Below are 18,836 nucleotides of genomic sequence, written 5' to 3'. Positions count from 1 at the left end.
GATGCGTGGGAGCTGGGGGACACCAAGGCAACGGCTGCGGGGAGAGAAGTCTGGGCCTCATGTGCATCTGCTCCCTGGAGCCTGGGAAGAGATGGTTGGTGCCTTTACTCCCCCAGCTCTGGGTGTTCACCTACCAGCAGCTTCCCCATGCTGCTGGAAGGGAGCTGGACGGTGCAGCATCTTCATAGCAAACCCCAACCCGCACATTCACATTTCCTCCCGGTGCAGCTCTTGCTCCACCTCCGGGGCCTCGGCAAAGAGGGGAGTTCCAGGAGCTGGTGGCAGGGGGGCTGTGTGTGCAGCATCCCCTAGGCTCCTGCCATGGCCCTAGCTACCTGCCTTGCTCAGCAGAGACCAAGGCTGCAGGGCTGGGAATGTGAAAGAGGCATCATGCAGGATGCCCCAACTGTGCGGCAGCCCCTTCCTCCTGCCCAGGCAGAGCGGGTAGCCTCTTCCTATGGCTCACGTATTAGACCCACCAGCCCAGAGTTGAGGGGACCCTGCTGCAAACTGCTCAAGGCAGCAACCGCTGCTGTTGAGCGCCCTCCCTGTCCTGCCCCCAGCTGTCTTGCTCACCTGGACAAGAAGGAAATGCCTGTTCAGGGCTAGCTCACATGCTGCCCAGACAGAGAGCAGCAGCTCGAGCCCAGGGCGGCGGGGAAGGGGGCAGATTGCACCAGCGGGGGAAGGCCCTGGCTCCACAGCCCAAGCAAGGCAGGGAGTCAGACTCATGGGCACTTTACCCGAACAGGCAGGAGGCAGCTTGAGCCCAGCGCAGGGCAATTTCATGCTTGGTGAAGGGATCGGGTTTGCCTAGCGCAGAAGACAGGCTTTGTCTCCAGAAATAAGACAGGGCAAGGGAAAGGGCAGGGTTGTCCTTCCGGCGCAGGCTGCAGTGGGACAGGGCTGCTTCGGCCATGCTCCCTGCTTGGCGAGGGCTGAGGATAACCCGCTGGCACTGTACCGCTCCCTGCGCTCAGCTAAGGAGGCCGGTACTGCAGCTAGTGAGCCTCGCCCTGCCCCCGTCTACCCCTGCACCACGAGCAGAAGGGGAGGGGAGGTGTGGATGCCCAGGGCAGAAGAGATGCATGAGTCTGCGTCTCGGGTGCAAAAGCAGCAGCTCCCGCTGCTCCCCACACCCAAGCAGGGTCCGCATGCAAGGAAGGAGTCAGCCTGGGGGGTGACAAGGCCTTTATTGATTTGAGGAAAGGAGGAGATGGCGCTGCCACCGCGCAGGACTGAGGGGAGCACAGCGGAGGCCATCGCAGGCAGGGCTGGAGCAAGTCCATACGAAATGCTGGTGTGTGCACGTGTGCTGTGCACCTCAGTCAGCCCCCACAGGCCTGGAGCAGCTGGATGCTGGGCTCAGAAACAGGGCAGGAGTGCAGGGAACGGGGATAGCGACAGGGCCACCCCAGCCATGGGTCAGAAGACCCAGAGCCAGCATCTGCTCAAACAGTGATTCAGCCCCGCAGGGACAGGCACGGAGAGGAGCATGAACCAGGACCGCAAGGCACCCTGCATGGTCCGTACCCACAGCGACACCTACACAAGAGAGTCCCAGACGCAGCCAACCCCTCTTAGCCCACAACCGTTCCCACGCGGTGGGTGCAGAACAGACCAGCACGTGAAACGCCGACTCTAGCCCTCATCAGCCCCGGCAGCGCCCTCTCCCCCGGCGCGTCTGGGGTGGGGGCAGGGGAGACGGACACAGCCCCGAGAGCAGGTGCGGGCTCACAGCAGCAGGCAGCCTCTGCGCTGCTTCTTCTTGCGCACCTGCAGCCCAGCGCGCGTGGCCATCTCGAACACCTCCCGCACGCCCTCCTTCGTCTTGGCCGAGCACTCCAAGTACCCGAAGGCATTGATCCTGTTCGCCATGTCCCGCCCTTCCTCCGGCTTCACCGGCTCCTGGCACAGAAAAGCAAGGAGAGGTGAGGACGCACGGCCGCAGCAGCTCTGGAAATGCGCCAGCACCCTGCGTCTCCCTGGCCAGGCTCCCACCCAACCCAGGCAGCAGGGTGGGAAGCTGCCGTATGCGCCAGGCTGGACTGGACGCCACGCCTTGGGAGACGGGACAGGTGCCAGCTCAGAGGCATAGCCTGTGATTTCTCCTCACCATACCTGCTTCATCTTGGCAAGCTCGCGGCGTGTGTGCTCGTCATTGCGCAAGTCCTTCTTGTTTCCCACCAGGATGATGGGCACGTTGGGGCAGAAGTGCTTCACTTCCGGGGTCCACTTCTCAGGGATGTTTTCTGCAAGAGGAGTCGCCGCGCACACTCAGGGGCAGGCCGGGCTGTGACCGCCGGCTTCCCACGCGCACTGCCCCTGCCCTGCCCGAGAGCCAGAGACGCACGGGGCAGGCAGTGGCAGCGATGCCGGTGACCTGCTTGGCTACAGCCTCAAGCACACGCTGTGCTTTTCCCCAGCTGGCTCAGGAACATGAGAACACCCGCCTGGGCAGAGCGCAGCTGTAGCCAGGGCGGGGGAGGAGGCATAGCCACAAGGCCCGAGTCTCCTGCACGCTGCCCCAGCCACAGCTGTGTCCTCTGCCAGGACGCATCCTGTCCTTGCGGGAAGGCTCGGGACCAGCAGTCCTGAGGGGCACGAGGGATGAGTGGGGATCAGCAGCAATCCCAGCCGCAGCCAAGTCTGCTCGCTGGGCACCAGAGCAGCCCCGAGATCCCCTGGGTCGAAGCCCCACAGCCCTTGAAGTATCTGTCAGGCTGGTTTATGACCAGGACTTTCCCCTTCCAAGGGAGGTCCTGCCCCTCGCGAGCACCTCCGTGTCCCTCTGCCCCAGGCGTCCTACCCAGGCTGTCCGGGCTGTCAAGAGAGAAGCACACAAGGATGACGTCCGTATCCGGGTAGGAAAGGGGACGCAGCCTGTCGTAGTCCTCCTGCCCCGCTGTGTCCCAGAGAAACAGCTCCACCTGGGAAGGCAGAGACCCGGGTGAGTCGCCCGCACCGGAGAAGCTCATCCAAGCTGGGCGCACACCTTCTCCAGGAGCAGGACAGGCTGGGCACCGCAGCCCCACATCACCCGGCTATGAAGCAGTGATGCTCCCATGCAGCCCACCTGCCCCGAGTGCCCAGGACACAACCCCTGCCCACTGCCTGCTCCTGAGCCTGAGGACAAGGTGAGCATGGGGTCCCAGAGCAGGGTCTGAGGGTTTACTAATGTCACAGGCACAAGCACCTGCGGCTGGACCGGCGGGGCTACCGGCGCAGTTTTCCGGGCTATGCAAGAGAGAGACTAGAGTGCCCCGACGCCACGCGGCTCGTACCTGCTTTCCATCGACTTCAATGTCCGCAATGTAGTTATCAAAGACAGTGGGCACGTAGACCTCGGGGAACTGGTCCTTGCTGAACACGATCAGCAGGCAGGTCTTCCCGCAGGCCCCGTCGCCCACGGTCACCAGCTTCTTCCGGATGGCTGCCATGGCTGCTCGGACAAGAGCAAGGAGACGGGTGAGCCACGCGCCGCAGGGACGCAGCCGTCCTGGATCCCCAAGGGCCACACCGAGCCCCAGCCAGACTGACAAGGCAGTTACCGAAATGCAGGAGCCCCGGCCCTGCCTCCCTACACCCCAAAACTGCAGTCACCCTATTTTTAGCATGCTCTGGGTGTACACGGGTACAGCGACTAGCTCTCAGGGACATGCTGCTCTCCAGGGCAGCAGCACAGCCGACAGCCAGCAAATTTTGATTTATTGAGTCCACAGAAGCACCCCAAGCTTCAGTTCCACACAGACCATCGTCCCACCCATCCGCAGCCACCGCACCCAGCAGGCGAGGCCCCATGCCAAGAACCATCCGGAGGAGCCGTGAGCAAGGGGACGCAATCAGGGATGGAGTCGGGGAAGCCGAGGAGGGAGGGGACGCAGCTTGTGGTCCAGAAGACACATCCCACACCAAAAAGATGCAGCGAGAAGCCCAGCCCATCCCGACGCCAGATGCACCCAGGGACGCTTATGCGGCGCTCTCACACATGCAAGCACCGCTCCAGGCCGGGTTCAGGGAGTGGGGGCAACACCCCAAAGAGCTCGTGCCTCTGTCACCCATCCAAAGGGGGAGAAAACGGAGCAGCAGCATCTGCTCCCCCGCCACGGCTATCAGAGCCACGGCAGGAACCGGCCCATTTCCCACTATCCCGCACCCGGATTGCATCCCCAGGGTCTGATCAGACGAACCCACGTTAACGGCCAGCAGCTTCCCATTTTGCCAGGAAACTCTCTCCTGGTGCGGGGCCAGCTGCCTGGCACAACACGCGGCTCACGACCTCCCACCAAACCCATGCCAGGAGCTCCTCCCCGGGCCACGTGTCCCTGCACATTGAGAATCACTCATTGCACAAGTGCTGCCGTGCCATGGGCTCACCTATCCCTTGCCAGCAACTCCAAGCCAGGCCTGCAGAGCCAACATCCAACCCTGGCAGTTGAGGCAGAGGCCTCCAGCCCCGCGGGATCCAGATGGTAGGTCCAAAATGAACAAAGCCCATGGGTGTGTTTGCTCACAACAGACCAGGCAGGAGCCACCTCTGCACCAGCTTGATCCTCAGCTACACTGAAGGTGTCAGTACCAGCAATGTTATGTCCCTGCCCGAGACCAGGTAATTCTCCTGCCTTTCAAGTGCCTTCCTCTGTTTCTATGGGTTTCCTTCTACTTCTGGGGCACAGCAAAGTCCTTCCAGGCTTGGCGATCCATCCCCACCCTGCTTTCTCTCCAAGCCGTGCCAGCTGCACCGCCGAGCTCAGGCTCTCAGGTCCCTGGGTCATGCAGCCACTCACCCTTCGGAGACAAGCCTTGTGCTTTTACACGGTGCGTTTACTGGCGCCGGAAGAATAAGGTCGGGCTGCAAGAGACTCCCTGCTCCAAGCTCGCCTGGCGTCACTCGGCCCTGCAAAGCACTCTTTGCTGCAGCATCACTGCCTGGGCTTGCACTGTTACGGCCGGCACGGAGCCCTGCCAGAGCCCCCTCGGCCCAGAAAACCCTCCAGATGAAGCAGAGAGGCTCCTTCCAGCTTGCACTCGAAGGGGAACAGTCCGGTTCGAAAGGAGCTGGGCTCCCGCCTCCCCGTGATGCAGAGCGAGGCAGCTGGACGGGAGACTCCCACACCAACGCCGCGGAGCTGGACAAAGCAGGAGGGATGAGACGGGAGGGGACCGTGCACCATGGCCAGGCAGCGCCCATGTTTGAGCTGCAGGGCTCTTGCCTACACCAGGCAGAGCCCTAGCATTCAACGCCTCGCCACCATACACGGCTCCGCAGGGCTTTGCGCTGACAATAGGGGATTAGACAGGGAACCAAACAGGCCTCGGGAGGCAGCTGCAGAGGAGAAAGCATCAACCTTTCCATCCCTCCTTCCTCCCCACATGCCCCAATTCAAGCCCCTCATGGGGAGGACTCCCCCATCCCCGGGCTCTCTAGCACACTCCCCTGCAGGCCCAGTCCCACCCACGATCCCACAGACCCCGCTGCAGGTTGTTGTGGGGAGACTTTCCCCCCCAACAGCAGCCCAAGGTGGAAGGACAGCCCATGGCAGGAGAAGCGACCACACCATGCCCACGGTTCGGAGAACAACACGAGGCCTTTTGTGGGGAGCGATGCATGCAGACCCACGTCTGCGGCACAACAGTCACATAGGGGCCTCATTCACACCACGAGCACGGGTGACACTGGTATCACAGCCTTCAGCAGGAAGAGTTGATGCCCACGCCAGCACGGACGCCTGTCTGGCATGGACACAGGACAGGACAGACAGGCCCAGAGGCGAGGAAGTGTGGGGACGCGACACCTTATGTTTTCTTCAGAGCTACCATGAAGAGGAGATTCCTGGCTCCCAGGCTGGTGCTCAGGCCTGGTCCTTCTGAAGGAGGGTTGGGCAGGGTTCACACACGCATGTACCTGTACACACACACACACACACACACACACACACACACAGATCAAAGTGCGCGAGCATGTCTGGATGGGGTCCCCGCCCCGCTCGAAAGCTGAGCTCAGTTTCCACCTCCAAAGAGCTCATCTAAGCCAGTCCTCCAGCCGGGTCCGGACTGTCATGGGAATGATATGTGTGCATGCCCGTGCCCGCTTGCATGTATGACTTGATACCACCACTGCAGCCAGGTACAAGCTTCCGGAGTGAAGGAGTCCAAAGAGCAGGGAGCGGGCTGTGCTCTCCAGTGCTGGCACAGGGGAACTTTGCTCCCAGGCTGAGCCTGGGGCATTACCCCTCTGCTCCAGCCAGCCCACCCTCCGTTGCTGCCGATTTCTATATGCCCGTCCCAAAGACCAAGGCAGAGCAAAGGTCCCTCCAAACCCCATCCGCCTCGTCTGCTTCCTGCCAGCGCAGGCTGTCGGGCCAAATTGGATGAAAGCAGGAATCTCTTGAAACAAAAGCCCAATCGTCTCCAGGCCTGCTTTCAGAGCAATGCAGGGAGGGAGGCAGCCGAGGGCAATCAGCGTTCACAACCTCCCGCTCCTTCCCCCGCGTGTCTAATTTAGACCTGCCAAGATGCACCTTCACTTGTGACCGTTTGCCAGCAGGCAGGGTGGAGGCGCAAACCACACACAGCAGCCGGGTGCGCAGCTCAGTGCCGACCCCGGAGACGGAAGTATGGCCACGGCCTGTCCGTGCCCAGGCAGCACCACGGAGCCCCATCTACAGTAGGGGTCTTTGCCTGCGCAGGGGCAGCACAACCCTGCGGCGGCCACCAGCCATGCCAGCACCTCGCGACAGACACAGCTGTGGAGGGGGCAAGGGGGGTGAGGTCCACCTTTGTGGGGGGACAGCCCCAGTCTGGGAGCACAGCAGGACCTTGGCCCCTGCGGGGTAAGGGGTGCGGTGGTGCCATGTGACTGCCAATGCAGGAAGCCAGAGGAAGCAGCCAGGGGCTGGTGCAGGGGGGTGCATGTGCGCGCCTGCTACTGGACTGGGCCTGGGGTCCTGCCCGGCTCCGGCTCTGCGGTGCCTTCCCTTTGCTTCTTGCCCACTACGCCTGGCTCATATCAGCTGGTTGAAAAAGGCAGGCTGCCCATGGTCAGAGCGAGCTCTCTCCAACCCCACCGACTGCACGGATCACCCCGAGGTGCGCCCGCCTGGCCCACATGTGCCCCAAGGCTAATTGTGGCCTCCAAACCTCTCCTAGCGCCATGCCCACATCTCGCCGGTATTATGCATCGCCACTCCGGTGGGACACCTGTCCCCAAAGCCACCAGGCTACCTCTGGCCTTTCCTCCTTTGCTCGGGTTTGGCCCGCTCGGCTTGCACCCTTCTACTCTAGCTGGTCTCTTAGCCAAGGCCCACCGCCCTGACCTGGCTTCTGGGCTCCCACCCCTTGCCTTGCCCTCTGCGCCCTTCACCTCTGCCCTGCTCGGGCTGTGGGCCCCCAGCCCCAAGCTCTGCCCCTCTGGCCTGTGGCTCTCTAGCCCCGTCTCTGCCCGCTCCGCCAACGCTGGCCTCCCCGGCCCCCGTCTGCGCCTCGAGTCCGACACCTGGCCGAGCTCCAGACCATCGCATGCCCCTCAGGCACTAGCAGGACCTCCAGGACACCCTTTCTAGTCCCACCCAGAGCACGGTGGGAGACCAGCCCACACACGTGGCTGTAACACAACTTCCCCGCTGGGGCAGAGCTCCTGTACCCCCCAGCTCTCCCTCCGGAGCCCAATCCCCAGTCGGCAGAGGTCTACTTGCATTTCCCCCGGGGTCGTCCAGACGTCGTCCCAGAGCTCCTCCGCAGCTCTCCCGCCCCACAGCTCTCGCCCTGGCAGCTCCCCAAGCCCGACTGCCCCTGCTGGCTCAGGTCCCAGGCTTATATGGCTGGAAGCCATGCCCCCTTTTGGTCACGTGACTCCCTGAGCTGCCCCCGGGGGGTCCCGACCAGGGACTTGCTGCCATGCAGGGCATGACCCCGCACTGTAACAGGGAAGCCCCAGGTACCTGTTCCCGGGCGGCTGTCCCGCCGCAGGCTCTCCCTGCTGCTCCTTCACCCGTAAAGTAACAAGAGCCTCCGGCTCCCGGATGCAGCATTCCCAGGGGAGGTGCAAGCGTAGCAACTGCTTCAGACCCAAAGGCCCAGGCCACGTGTCTGCACCGAGGCACGTCCCACTGGGCTTGGGCACCACCCATCCCACAGCGGTATAAAAGCAGAGCCGGAGAACTAAAAATAGCTGCAGCCCGAGAGGAGCAGGATGATGCAGCTACCCGTGGTAAATCTCCACCCCTGCCAGCTGCAACCTGGAGCTCAATCACAGCAGCTGCCTCGGGGGCCCCGGGCGTGCCGTGCTTACCTGCAAGGTGGACGGCCGGACACTACTCGGGGAACTCCCACTGGGACCGCTCAGCAGACCCCCCCCTCCCCCCCCGGCTTCCTCAGATCAGGTTTGCTGCCTGGCCCCTAAGCCGTGCCACACAGCCCTCAGGGTGGCTGAACCAGGCTGGGCCTTGACCCGTGGCAGCAGGGCTCCTAAGGATGGCCCAGGGACCCCGTATGTCCTTGCAGACCCCCTCCTCCCAGGCTGCAGCACCAGGGGCGCCCTTTTCTGCACAATCAAGTCCAGAGCAAGTGCACAGTCCAGGGCACCAGAGCCTGATGCAGGCTACACGCTCCAACAGACACTAGGGCTGGGGTGGGGGGCAGGAGACCCAGGCCTCAGCCCAAATCCAAGATGTGGGACTGCGGGTCAAGCAAATCCACAGCACCATCACAAGGGCCTTGTGTCCTGGCATCACCCAAGCCCACAGCTGCTGCCGCAGACGTGTGGCCAGGTGTTGGCGTGCGCTCCAGCGGTGCGTGCCCTGACCTGCCGTGCAGATAACAAATCGCGCCTGTCCCGCTGTCTGCTCCTCCGCCTGTTACGGGAAGCGCTCCCTCGCCTCCAGTCGCCTAGGAGTCATTCCCCTCCAGCTCCGCACCTGTCCGGGGCTGAGCCATCGAACGGCAGATCACGGACTCCCCCAGCCCTTGCACACCTGGTCAGACTCCTGCTTGCTCCCAGGCAGGGGGTAACCATTCAGAGACAGGCCTCGAAACCCAAATCCCAGGTGACTAAATGCCAGCTAGCTTCAGAAAGGCCCCAACTTCACAGCCCCAGTGAGTGCCCCATCCTTCACCTCAGGGAGAACAGGCCCAATGCATCCAAGCACCCACCCAATGCTGGACCCAGAGCAGTGAAGGGCAAGCTCGCTCCACCTCTGCTTTCCTCTGCATAAAACCACCCACCCCTTCTGCCTCTGCTTCCCAGCCTGACAAAATAAATGCAGAATTTGGGCCGACTCTAGCCACCAGGCAAGCCCTGTGCACCCTGGTTTAAATAGATGTGTGCACTAGAAACAGAGTCATTCGCTTGTGAAAAGTGGAAGCTACTTCCCTTCAGCCCTCCCCAAGTGCCCAGTTCAAACTGAACACGGCTACAGTACCACTTCCTTTGCCTTCCCATATTTCCCACTTCGGCCTTGCCCGGAGCGCATCCATCATCTCCTCCGATGTATTTTCGTAGGCTTATTTTGAAGCCACAGGCACACATCCCGAAGGATCGGCTGTCAACATTCATAAAATACCAGCCTGCATTCTTTTCATAAGGAGATGAGCTTATCTTTTCAGGCCGGCTTGTGTCACTCAAGACTACAATGTGGTTTGTTGGGAGCAAGAGATGCATAATGCAAAGGGTCTTGTTTTTGTTCCAGGTAACAGTCCCTACATCACAAGAAGCCCAGATAAGCAGCAGTGGAAATGCTGGAGCAGATTTAAGGAGGTGCGTTTCGCTGAATTGCTAGCAGAGTCCAAATGCTGCAATCGGGCCCTGTGGTGTGAAGCTGACCGGGTGCCCAGCCCTCACCGCTTCCCAAGGGACTTAGATGCTTTGCTACTTTTAAAACTGCGGCCTACAAGGCTCAAGGCATCTAAAAATGGGCGCATGGGTTTTTATGAAGAAAACCTGTCTCCTGAAGAGGCATCAAACTGGTCAAAAAAAATTTTTTTAAAAAACCCAAGAAAAGAAAAAGACAAGACAAGACAGACAAACCATCGCCAGGATGTTTTAAACTCTCAGGCCGAGCCATCAACCCCACCCGACCTGCGCTCCGCATGGGAGCTAACAGCCGAGGTCCAAAGACCGTTTTGGGCTGTTCGCTGCTCAGTACCACTCTGCCCGGGCGTGGGCCACACGTGTCTGCCCGCAGCACGCATTATGCGACACAGGAAGACTCCCCAGAGCTCAGTACGGGCACCGCTGCTCTGCTAAACTTAAGTCATTACTGCAAAAATACCACCAGCTGTGCCACAGCCACTGTAAGGCCCACTCCTTGGGTCTAATGACTCAAATGTGAACTTCCTGCTGGGTAGGAAATGGGGAATTCCTCTAGTCTGGGGACATGTCTTTCCAGCTGCCAGCAGCTGTTATGGCAGAATGGTGTTAACAACACTGTGAAAGAAAGGAGGCCTAGCATTGTAAAGTCAGAAACTGTCACCTAGTCTCTGTCCCCAGCTCCTCCAGGCTCCTGCAAGGGGAAAGCTTCACCCCCATCCCACCTTGGGGAAGACCAGGTGCAGAAGCTGAGATGGTTTCAGTGGACGTGGACCTCCTGAGCACGACCGATTGCACCCATGGAGGCAGCATCTGCATCCGTGGCTGTCCGGGATGCCAGCCTGCGCCCCAACGGACGCCTATGTGATGGGGACACTGAGCTCACACCTCTGAGTTGGTTGCATTACATCATTTGAACAGAAATAGCCTGGGCTCCCAGCGAGGCCCAGAGCTGACTCACTGCGGGTCACCAGCCCAGCCAAGCCCATATCATAAGGAAGGGGAAAAAAATAATATCACGGGACCCGCCCTCATTCATCTCATGACAACGGGTTCGGGAGTCTGAAGTGTTCAGAGCAATTAACTTCTGGCTGGAGGATCCCTGACTTATATATCACAGCCCCAAATAACCTGTGTTCCCGCCCAGTACAGGGGTAAGTCACAGGCATCGGTCCTGAGGCTACAGGACCGGAGCAGAGAGCCAGCCTCTGCCCTAAGGTAGGGTCACCGTATTTCGAGCCAGCCACGCAGCTCCCTGCTGCCTGCAAAGGGGTCTCCCGCCCCCTTCCCCAATCCTTTGCTCCAAGCAGGACCAGCCCCAACTAGATCATCCCAGCCAAAGTTTTGTCTAAAAACCTCCAAGGACCTGTGCTATTATCTGCGCTAGTGTCCCAAAGATGCACGCAGCTCCCTTGCTGGGAAAGGGATCCTTCCCTCGCCTTCCAGACCTGCACCAAGCTGCTCCATTGTCACCTGGAGGGAGTGAGGCAGGGAGGGAACCCCAAAAAGCCCAGTGCAGGCTCCCAGCCTAGGATCACCCTTGTTTGGTTGATCACCTTGAAGGTATCATTTGTGGGAGCCACCCCAGCCCCTGCCGTTCTGGAAAGCAAAGGGAAAGCCCTTCTTGGAAAGGCTGCAAGGTAGGGAAGGCCGCAGGTTTAGGTTCAAGCTAAACCCGTTTAAATCTGCTCTGCTGCTTTTGATTCAGTTTAAGGTTAATTCTTTTGCAAGTGACGCTAAGTAGGCACGAGCCTGGTTTAAATCCAGAGCGGTTGCTAGATGGGGTGTTAACCCGCACCTGCCCCTTTGAGGAGCCACAGTCCAACCTGTAACACAGATGGTCACTGCAGCTGGACAGTACAGAAGATGGCACAAAACACTAGACCACAAGGAGGAAGCACAGAAAACGCCCTTCAACTGCACCACCAAGAACAAACCATCTCCCCTTCGACCCATGTGCGTATAAAGGATCGATGCCCCAAACAGATCTGGATGGGCCCACAGCACGGGAGCTACTGGGGACTTCGACCTGGCAGAGACAGACTGCAACAGGCAGCCACAAAATCAAGTCCAGAGCCTGAAACAGAGCAACGGAAAGAGGAGATGCTGCAAAGCACGCCAAGACATCTGTGAAAACGCTCCTCTCCCCGCCCCTGCCGAAGAGACCCTCTGCCCAGGCGCCAGGACCCAGAACCGCAGCACCGACACCCAAAAGAGCGCGCTTCAAGGGAGCAGCACGCCACATCACAGGCGAGCGAATGTGGCTTGGGGAGGGAGGCGTGTGATTACAGACAGGGTGCGATAGCTGCGGGGAAGGGATGTACAACACACCCAGGGGGAGACCCAAAGAAATCCCCTTTATGCCGCCCACTTCAAAACAGAAAACAACCACCTGTAAGAGACAAGAAAGTGGATGAGCTTGGCAACGAGCCCAGCTCCGATAGTCGAAACAAAACTAGATTCCTGCAATCACACTAAAAAGCCCCCCCAGAGGGACACTAAATCCTCCGAGCCCGGACTGCTGCACCGCGGCCAGTGCCCCGGCAACCAGAAGTGACCCAGAATCAGCTGGAAACATCCCAGACCAAGTCCAAGAGAAAGCAGCCGTGTGCTTCAGGGAAATCAGAGACTCAAGTTTTGCCGGACTGGTCTCAGTGTTTGCACGTCTGATAGGTGACATGGGGTTTGGCGAAGTGAGACAGTGATTTCACGGACATGCAGCACCCTGCGTGCGGGACACGCTGTACATTTACATCATGCACAAAGGGCCCTGGCTTACAACCCATGCTCTGGCGAGTAATCGTTACTCACAAGTAACGCGAAGAGAACAATCCAGTTCCCACAGAAGCCTGCAGTGCGCTCCCCACCATCCCCACAGGCGCTCCTTTGTGCTTCTTGAGCTCATCGCAGTCAGGCCCCTGCCTTTTCTTCAGGGTCTGTGAATTTCTCCATGCTCTTCCCTCTCCTCCCCCCAGCAAGACAGACACGGACAGCTTTAAGGACGTGGGGAACTACATCTTTGGCAAGAGCCGGTTGGAACAGGCAGCTGACCCGTTCGTGGTCAGACACGGGCTGCAGCAGAGCTCGTCGGGCTCCCCCCCAAGGAGCCATGGCCACACACCGCCAAGGGCATTTCCGCTCCAAACGCAACGCTGTCACGCAACAGAAAACATTCCGGTACTTTCAGTTTCAGGATTTAGACATTTCCCCTGCAGTTCGGGAGCACCAGGGCGTGCAAGCCAGCAAGCAAAACAGTTTGGGGCCTGACCGAGGACAGAAGTGAGATGAAGTAATAGTTCACTCCTGTGGCAGTCCTGGGAAATGCAGAAAGCAAACACAGTAAAACTTGGGATTTTAAAGGGTGATTGTGCCTGAAAGCTTGCAAAGAACAGTTTTTCCAACTACATAGTTGGTCTAATAAAAGATAATCACATTTCTCCAAAGAACCTGGTCTGCCTAGGGATTTTAAAGACACTTTCTGTTCTAAAAGTGCTTGGATCACTTATGCCCACTTACGCCCCGCAAAAACTAACACAAGCAAGCAACCCCCTTGCCATTTTAATCCAAACGTCCCTTGAAAAACAATATGAAGACTAGCTCTGGAGGACAGGAAAAGGTCCCCCAGGGGAGGCCACGCAGGAAGCCTCTCCCCACTCAGGACTGACTAGTCTCTTGGCAAGAGGCAATGAGAGCTCACGCGAGCATTAAACATCCTTTCCTCACCGCTGAGCTTATCCTTCTGATTTCAGAGCTGCAGCTGCAAACTGAACTTTGCTCCTTTACATGACACGATGCCGAGGAGGAGAAGCAAAAGTTTTCTTCCCCGGCTGCCAAACCAGTCGGACGGCTTTAAGCTTTTGATTTCAGCAGGACGCAGACTGAAAACCTCGCAAAGCACACAGCGTACGGCGCAAATAGCAAGCAGGGTGCCGACTACAGGCCTGAGCGGCTGCTCCGTCCAGCACCGGTGGCAGGACTCGCTGGGCAGGATGTGAGGATTACTCCCTGGTCGGAGAAAGGCTGCGAGGCCAGCGCTTCCCAAGGAAGCTTTGCTGCAAATCCCCTCTGAGCGGGGCGGCTGCAGGTCTGCCGGGGGAAGTTCACCCAGAGCTGAGCATCCGCTCCGGATAACGGAGCAATCCCACGGGACCCCGCTGGGCCTCGTTCCCAACCGGGAGCTGCTCGAAGAGACGAGCGCAGCCCGCCTGCGACCCGAGACCTGGCCCCCGCCGAAGGCAGGCTCCCGCGTCCCCGCTCACGGAGCCGGCAGGGCCACGTCAGGCAGGAACAGCTGCAGGCTGCTCCTTCTCGCAAGCGCTTCCGGCGCGTCCTTCTGCTTCAGGAAAACCGACCTCTCCGGCGGGACGGACCTTTGCTCGATGCCCGGCGGGCAGCGGGGATGGGCAGGGCTCTGCGGCGGGAACAGCTCTCGAAGCCGAGTTTGCTGTCCCACGAGAGCGCCGGGCTGCCCGTCCCGGCCAAAAAAGGAAGCTGAGCAGGACTGCGGCTCTCCGGCGCTCGGCACGGCCCGCGGGGGGGCGGCGGCGGCCGGCCGCGGGGCCCGGAGCCGCCCCGGGGCTACCTGCGCTCCGCGGCGGCGGGATGGCAGCGCCGCGCACGCCCCCCCGCGGCCGGGCGGACGTGCAGCGCAGGGGTCGGCGCCAGCCCGCGTCCCGACGGTACCTCCGTCCCGGCACCGCTGCGGCGGCTTCGGCTCCCGGCTCGCAGCCTCCCCTCCCGTCCGCTCCCCAGCCCCGTCGGGAGGAAGAGCCTGGCGGCGCGCCCGCTCCACGGGCCGGGCCGGGGGCTCCTGCCGCCTCACGGCCGCGGGCGCCGGCCCCCCGCCTTGCGCCTGCGCGGGGGGCTCGCCTCAGGCTCCGCGCGCACCTGGGGCCAACCGCTTGTGCCGCCGGCCCCATTCGCGGGCTTGGCACGGGAGACGCTTTCCTTTGAAAAAACACCCAGAAGACGACAAAATGCCGCCCAGAGCAGCCGTCTCCGGGGGAAGGGTTCAAGGAGAGGGGGAAAGCCCTGGTGCCCCGCACCCCCGGCCATCCTCAGCCACGGGGCAGAGCGAGGGCTCGGCCGCTGAGCAGGGCCCGCGGTCTGGAGGGGCCCCGGGTCGCCGCCGAACTGGTCCGGGGGCAAAAGGACTCAGGACGGCGGTGACCTCTCTTACGCGACTAGAGATTTGCAAGCTTTCGGGCACAGGCGCCCTTCCTCAGGCATGGGAGAGGACACGGCTTGGTACAATCGCTCCTCTGCCTGCCCTGTGCCCCAAAGCTTGCCAACGAGGATTTATGTTTATTCTTTTTGCAAATCTCTACTGGGTCTAACAAAAGCTGTCACCTCTGCCATGAGTTCTCATTCCTTATGCCATTTATACGCATATAAACGTGCAGGTCATTTATACACATAAATATCAGCCCCTGAGGCAGGAACCAGACGCCGACCACGTCATGCTCTGCCGGCCCCAGCGCACCCTGCCTTTACGGCCAGCTGCTGCTCCAAGAAGACTGGAAAGCCTGATGCGATGCAATTTATTTGATTTTCAGGGACAGTTTTGTGGTGCACTGAGTCCCTGAAGGCAGGGGGGAGCAGGAGGGGCAGTGAAGCACCTCAAGGACGCAGCACGGGCTTCGTCTCGCAGCCAGGCCTTTGCCCCAGGGGAGAGGACGCATTAAGGATCAGACATTTACTGTCACGGACTCAGAACAGGTCGCTCAGACAGTCGTGACCGGCACCATCGCTCTTCAAGGCGAAAGCTGAGCTCCAGCTGGGACGTGGGAGCCGGCCCCTCGGTCGTGTGCCGTGGGCTTGGCAGGGGGCTCAGCCCACCGTGATGCCTCTGCAGGGTTGCGTCTAGCTCTGGGTCAGCGCTTCCCAGCGTCTCCGGCTTTGCACATGGAGCTGGGTCATTCCCAACAGCAACAAGCAGCAGGGGAAAAAAGAGGCCGCGAGCACTTCACCCCCTTTGTTCTCAGAAAGGGACAGCCAGACGCAAGAAATCGCCAGGCTGCCCCTGCGTGCACCCGCTCTGGCAGCCCAAGGCTGTCGCACCAACTCCGAGCAAGCCTCAGCTCTGCCCCCGCTCCAGCCATCGCCCATCTCGTCCTCGCGACCACAGTTGTCCCTCACGTGGCCCCGGGAGCTCTGCTGTCACTGCTGACGGCCGCGCCTGAGATCAGGGCCTCTCTGTTGCTCGAGGCCGAGGCAGACAAAGGGACCAGGGAAAACAGGTCCTGTCCCGCCGCCAAGCAGCACGTCCCGGGCTGGGCTGGGAGCGGGGCGCAGCTTTGCTCAGGCCCTTGCTGCTCGTTTGCATCCTCCAGAGCTAGCTCGGGCCTTGTCCTACCAGCAAGGCAACCTTTCCTCCGCCACTTCAGCCTACACAGTGCCCCATGGGGCTCACTCCCCACTGCCTGGTCCTTTGTGCTCCCCCCGCATGTGCCGTGCCCCTCATCTGAATGCTCCTAACAGAGAAAACGAGGGCTGGGAGGGCCCTCAGGAGGTCACATCTAGTCCAACCCCCTGCTCCAAGCAGGACCAGCCCCAGCTACGTCAAGGCTTTGTCCACCCGGGTCTTAAAAACTCACAGGCTTGCCCTGGTGTCACATTAGGCCACCGGCAGCAGTTGCAGGGGAAACCCCAGTGCAGGCCTGTGCCTTGCTGCGCTGGGGGTCACGTCCCTGAGTCAGAAGCAGCCTCTGCCCCCCAAACTGCTGCTTTTAAGGTGGGTGACAAGTGGACGAACACACGGTGCAGGTGGAAGCAGGGGTAGGGACCCACTCAGTCGTGGCAGCAATGCACATTCCCCCTTTGCACAGGGATTTGTTGGAGGAGGCATGAAGCAAAGATTTACATTTTTACACATCCACACATGCATGCACACACATGTACACACACACTGGCAGTCCCAGCTCCCGGCGTGGACACTTGTGACAAAGCCACGCCAGGCCCCCTGGCAGCTGAGATGAGCTGGACAGTGGAAATGCAGGTGCGCCCGTCTAGTGCGTCGGCATGGCCAGAGCTCCGGCCAGCAGGCAAGGGAAGAAGCAGCGACCGAAGAGCACGGGAGGAGAAGGCACCAGGGAGGTTTTCCACAGGCCCTGGCATTCCCAGCTCCTGCTCCTGCTCCTTCCTGCCCCGCGGAGCCAGGAAGCTGCTAGGAGGGGGAGACAGTGGCCATGCCTGAGCTCACCCCAGAGGAGGGGAGAGGAGACAGCCACCCTGCCTTGAGTCTCCCTGCCCTGGCTGGGGCCCCAGGGAGTCTGCAGCTCCCCTCTTCCAGAGGCTTTCGGCTTTGCACTCCTCGTTTCCCAGCCCTGCTTGCACTCGGACTCTACCTCCCATGTCTCACCTCTGGGAAAAAGAGGCCTGGAGCAGGGCCGGGACAAGCTTGGGCCTCCCCTGCTCCGTGTTGCCCAAGCTCAGCCAGGGTTTGCTCCCCCACTCTGCCTCCCACGGGCCCTCCACTCCATGTGTCACGGGGCTGCTGGTGGCTCCCACAGGCACCTGTGCATTGCACACAGATAACGTGTGCACCGGGGCTGAACTAACACGGCCCTGGGAACCTCACAGATGTGGCTGTCCGAGGTCCCGGCCTTGGGGACGTGCTCATTGCAGTGTTGGAAAAGACCAAGCAGCAGCTCTGGCTGGCTCGGGTGAGCGCAAGGATCAGACATCGGCTCTCCACCCCTGGCCCTCAGCGCCATGTCTGCACCCCGGCGTCTGGGTTGGTTGGAGCCTCACTGGTACAAATGATAATGCCTGGTGCGGGCGCATGGAGAGTCAGACCCAGCACACAGAGAGCCGGGGACCTGGCGAGATTTACTCCCCTCCCGCGTAATGGGCACAGGACCCATTCCACACTGGCGTGTTGCAAGGCCACGTGTAAAGCAGCTTGCGATGTCTTTCCTCCCAGCACCTCAGAGCACGAGGCCGCATCCCCCAGCCTGCCCCTCGGGCCGGGCACTGCTCCGTGCAGCCTGGCACCAAACCATCAAACGGAGGGATTTGTAACCCATTAGCTAAACCATGGCAAAAGGCCGTGACACACACATCATGCAGCTGAAACAAGGCAGACTCGGGTCTCACTTATGCTGCCTGGGTTCAAACTGAACTGAAATGGTGTCCCGCAGGCAACTTTGAACTAAACCTGTCAAATGCAAACAGGAGTGGCTGCCATGAAAATCCTGATTCTAGGTCTTTAGCAGAAGATTTCTAGGGGATTTTCACACTGTGGATGTTTGTTGGTTTTGAAAATCATTCCTTTTCCACCCCAGCCTGGAAATGCACAGCTCAGTGTCGTCCCCCCAGCCCGCAGCAGCACCTGGAAACACGGAGCCGGCACCCCCTAAATACTCAGCGGGGTGCACGGGCCGCAGCTCAGCCCCCACCCAGTCTCTGCACGGGCGGCGAGCAGCTGGCACCCGTGTCACTGGAGCAGGCCTTGGACAGCACACCCAGAGACTAATGAGTTTTCATGGATCCTAATGAACACCTCGTTAGCCAGGTTGTCAATCAGGGACTGCCTGATGCCTGGCCTTGATCTAGCCCAGTGGCCGCAGACCCCCACCATGTCTAAGGGCCCACCAAAGATGACTATAATCCACCAAACGCATGTGAACCCCCACACTTACAGTGCAAAGGGGCCTGCACCTCCCTTCGCATGTTTCTAGGGGTCCGCAAATGAGGAGAGGCTGGAAACCCCGACGTAGCCTGTTGATTCAGAACAGGCGCCCCTAGGCACCACGCTCCCGAGGGCAAGGCTTGCAGTCTGCAGCGACACGCAGCACTCCTGCCTTCTGGCGCCCACAGGCGCGCCTGGATCTGGCCGGTCGCGGCCCGCGTGAGCTGGGGTGTGGGAAAGCTGGGTGCATCCTCATGGGTGTGGGCACCCGGGGGGGCAGCTCAGCCTGCAGACGTTGCCAGACCCTCGCCCAAGAGCCGAGCCACGCGGGGAGGGCGCCTTCCTCCAGCACAGAACCGGGACGCTGGCATGGCAAGAACTGCACAGATGCCGCTCCGG

At 60.6% G+C, this 18,836-nt stretch overlaps 1 protein-coding gene across 7 annotated transcripts; it reads right to left on the bottom strand.

Annotated features, from left to right (window-relative positions):
- Nucleotides 1–1,176: 1,176 nt before the first annotated feature.
- On the bottom strand, nt 1,177–14,621 carry RHOC (ras homolog family member C). 7 transcript variants are annotated; one of them, XM_090026274.1, is made up of 5 exons: nt 14,489–14,621; nt 3,285–3,442; nt 2,810–2,930; nt 2,122–2,252; nt 1,177–1,908 (listed from the first exon to the last, which is right to left on the bottom strand). In XM_090026274.1, the coding sequence occupies exons 2-5, from the start codon at nt 3,438–3,440 to the stop codon at nt 1,735–1,737; spliced, it is 582 nt and encodes a 193-aa protein (XP_089882400.1). In that variant the 5' UTR covers nt 3,441–3,442; nt 14,489–14,621; the 3' UTR covers nt 1,177–1,734. The 7 variants fall into 7 exon arrangements, with proteins under 7 accessions (XP_089882400.1, XP_089882398.1, XP_089882399.1 ...); XM_090026272.1 differs by lacking the exon at nt 14,489–14,621 and adding an exon at nt 14,158–14,381; XM_090026273.1 differs by lacking the exon at nt 14,489–14,621 and adding an exon at nt 14,176–14,381.
- Between the last annotated feature and the right edge of the window lie 4,215 nt (nt 14,622–18,836).

This window comes from Crocodylus siamensis, chromosome 13 (genome assembly GCF_052110815.1).
Source record: "Crocodylus siamensis isolate JL-2025a chromosome 13, ASM5211081v1, whole genome shotgun sequence".
In the NCBI taxonomy this organism is placed as follows: Eukaryota; Metazoa; Chordata; order Crocodylia; family Crocodylidae; genus Crocodylus; species Crocodylus siamensis.
This window is presented reverse-complemented; position numbering and strand designations above follow the sequence as displayed.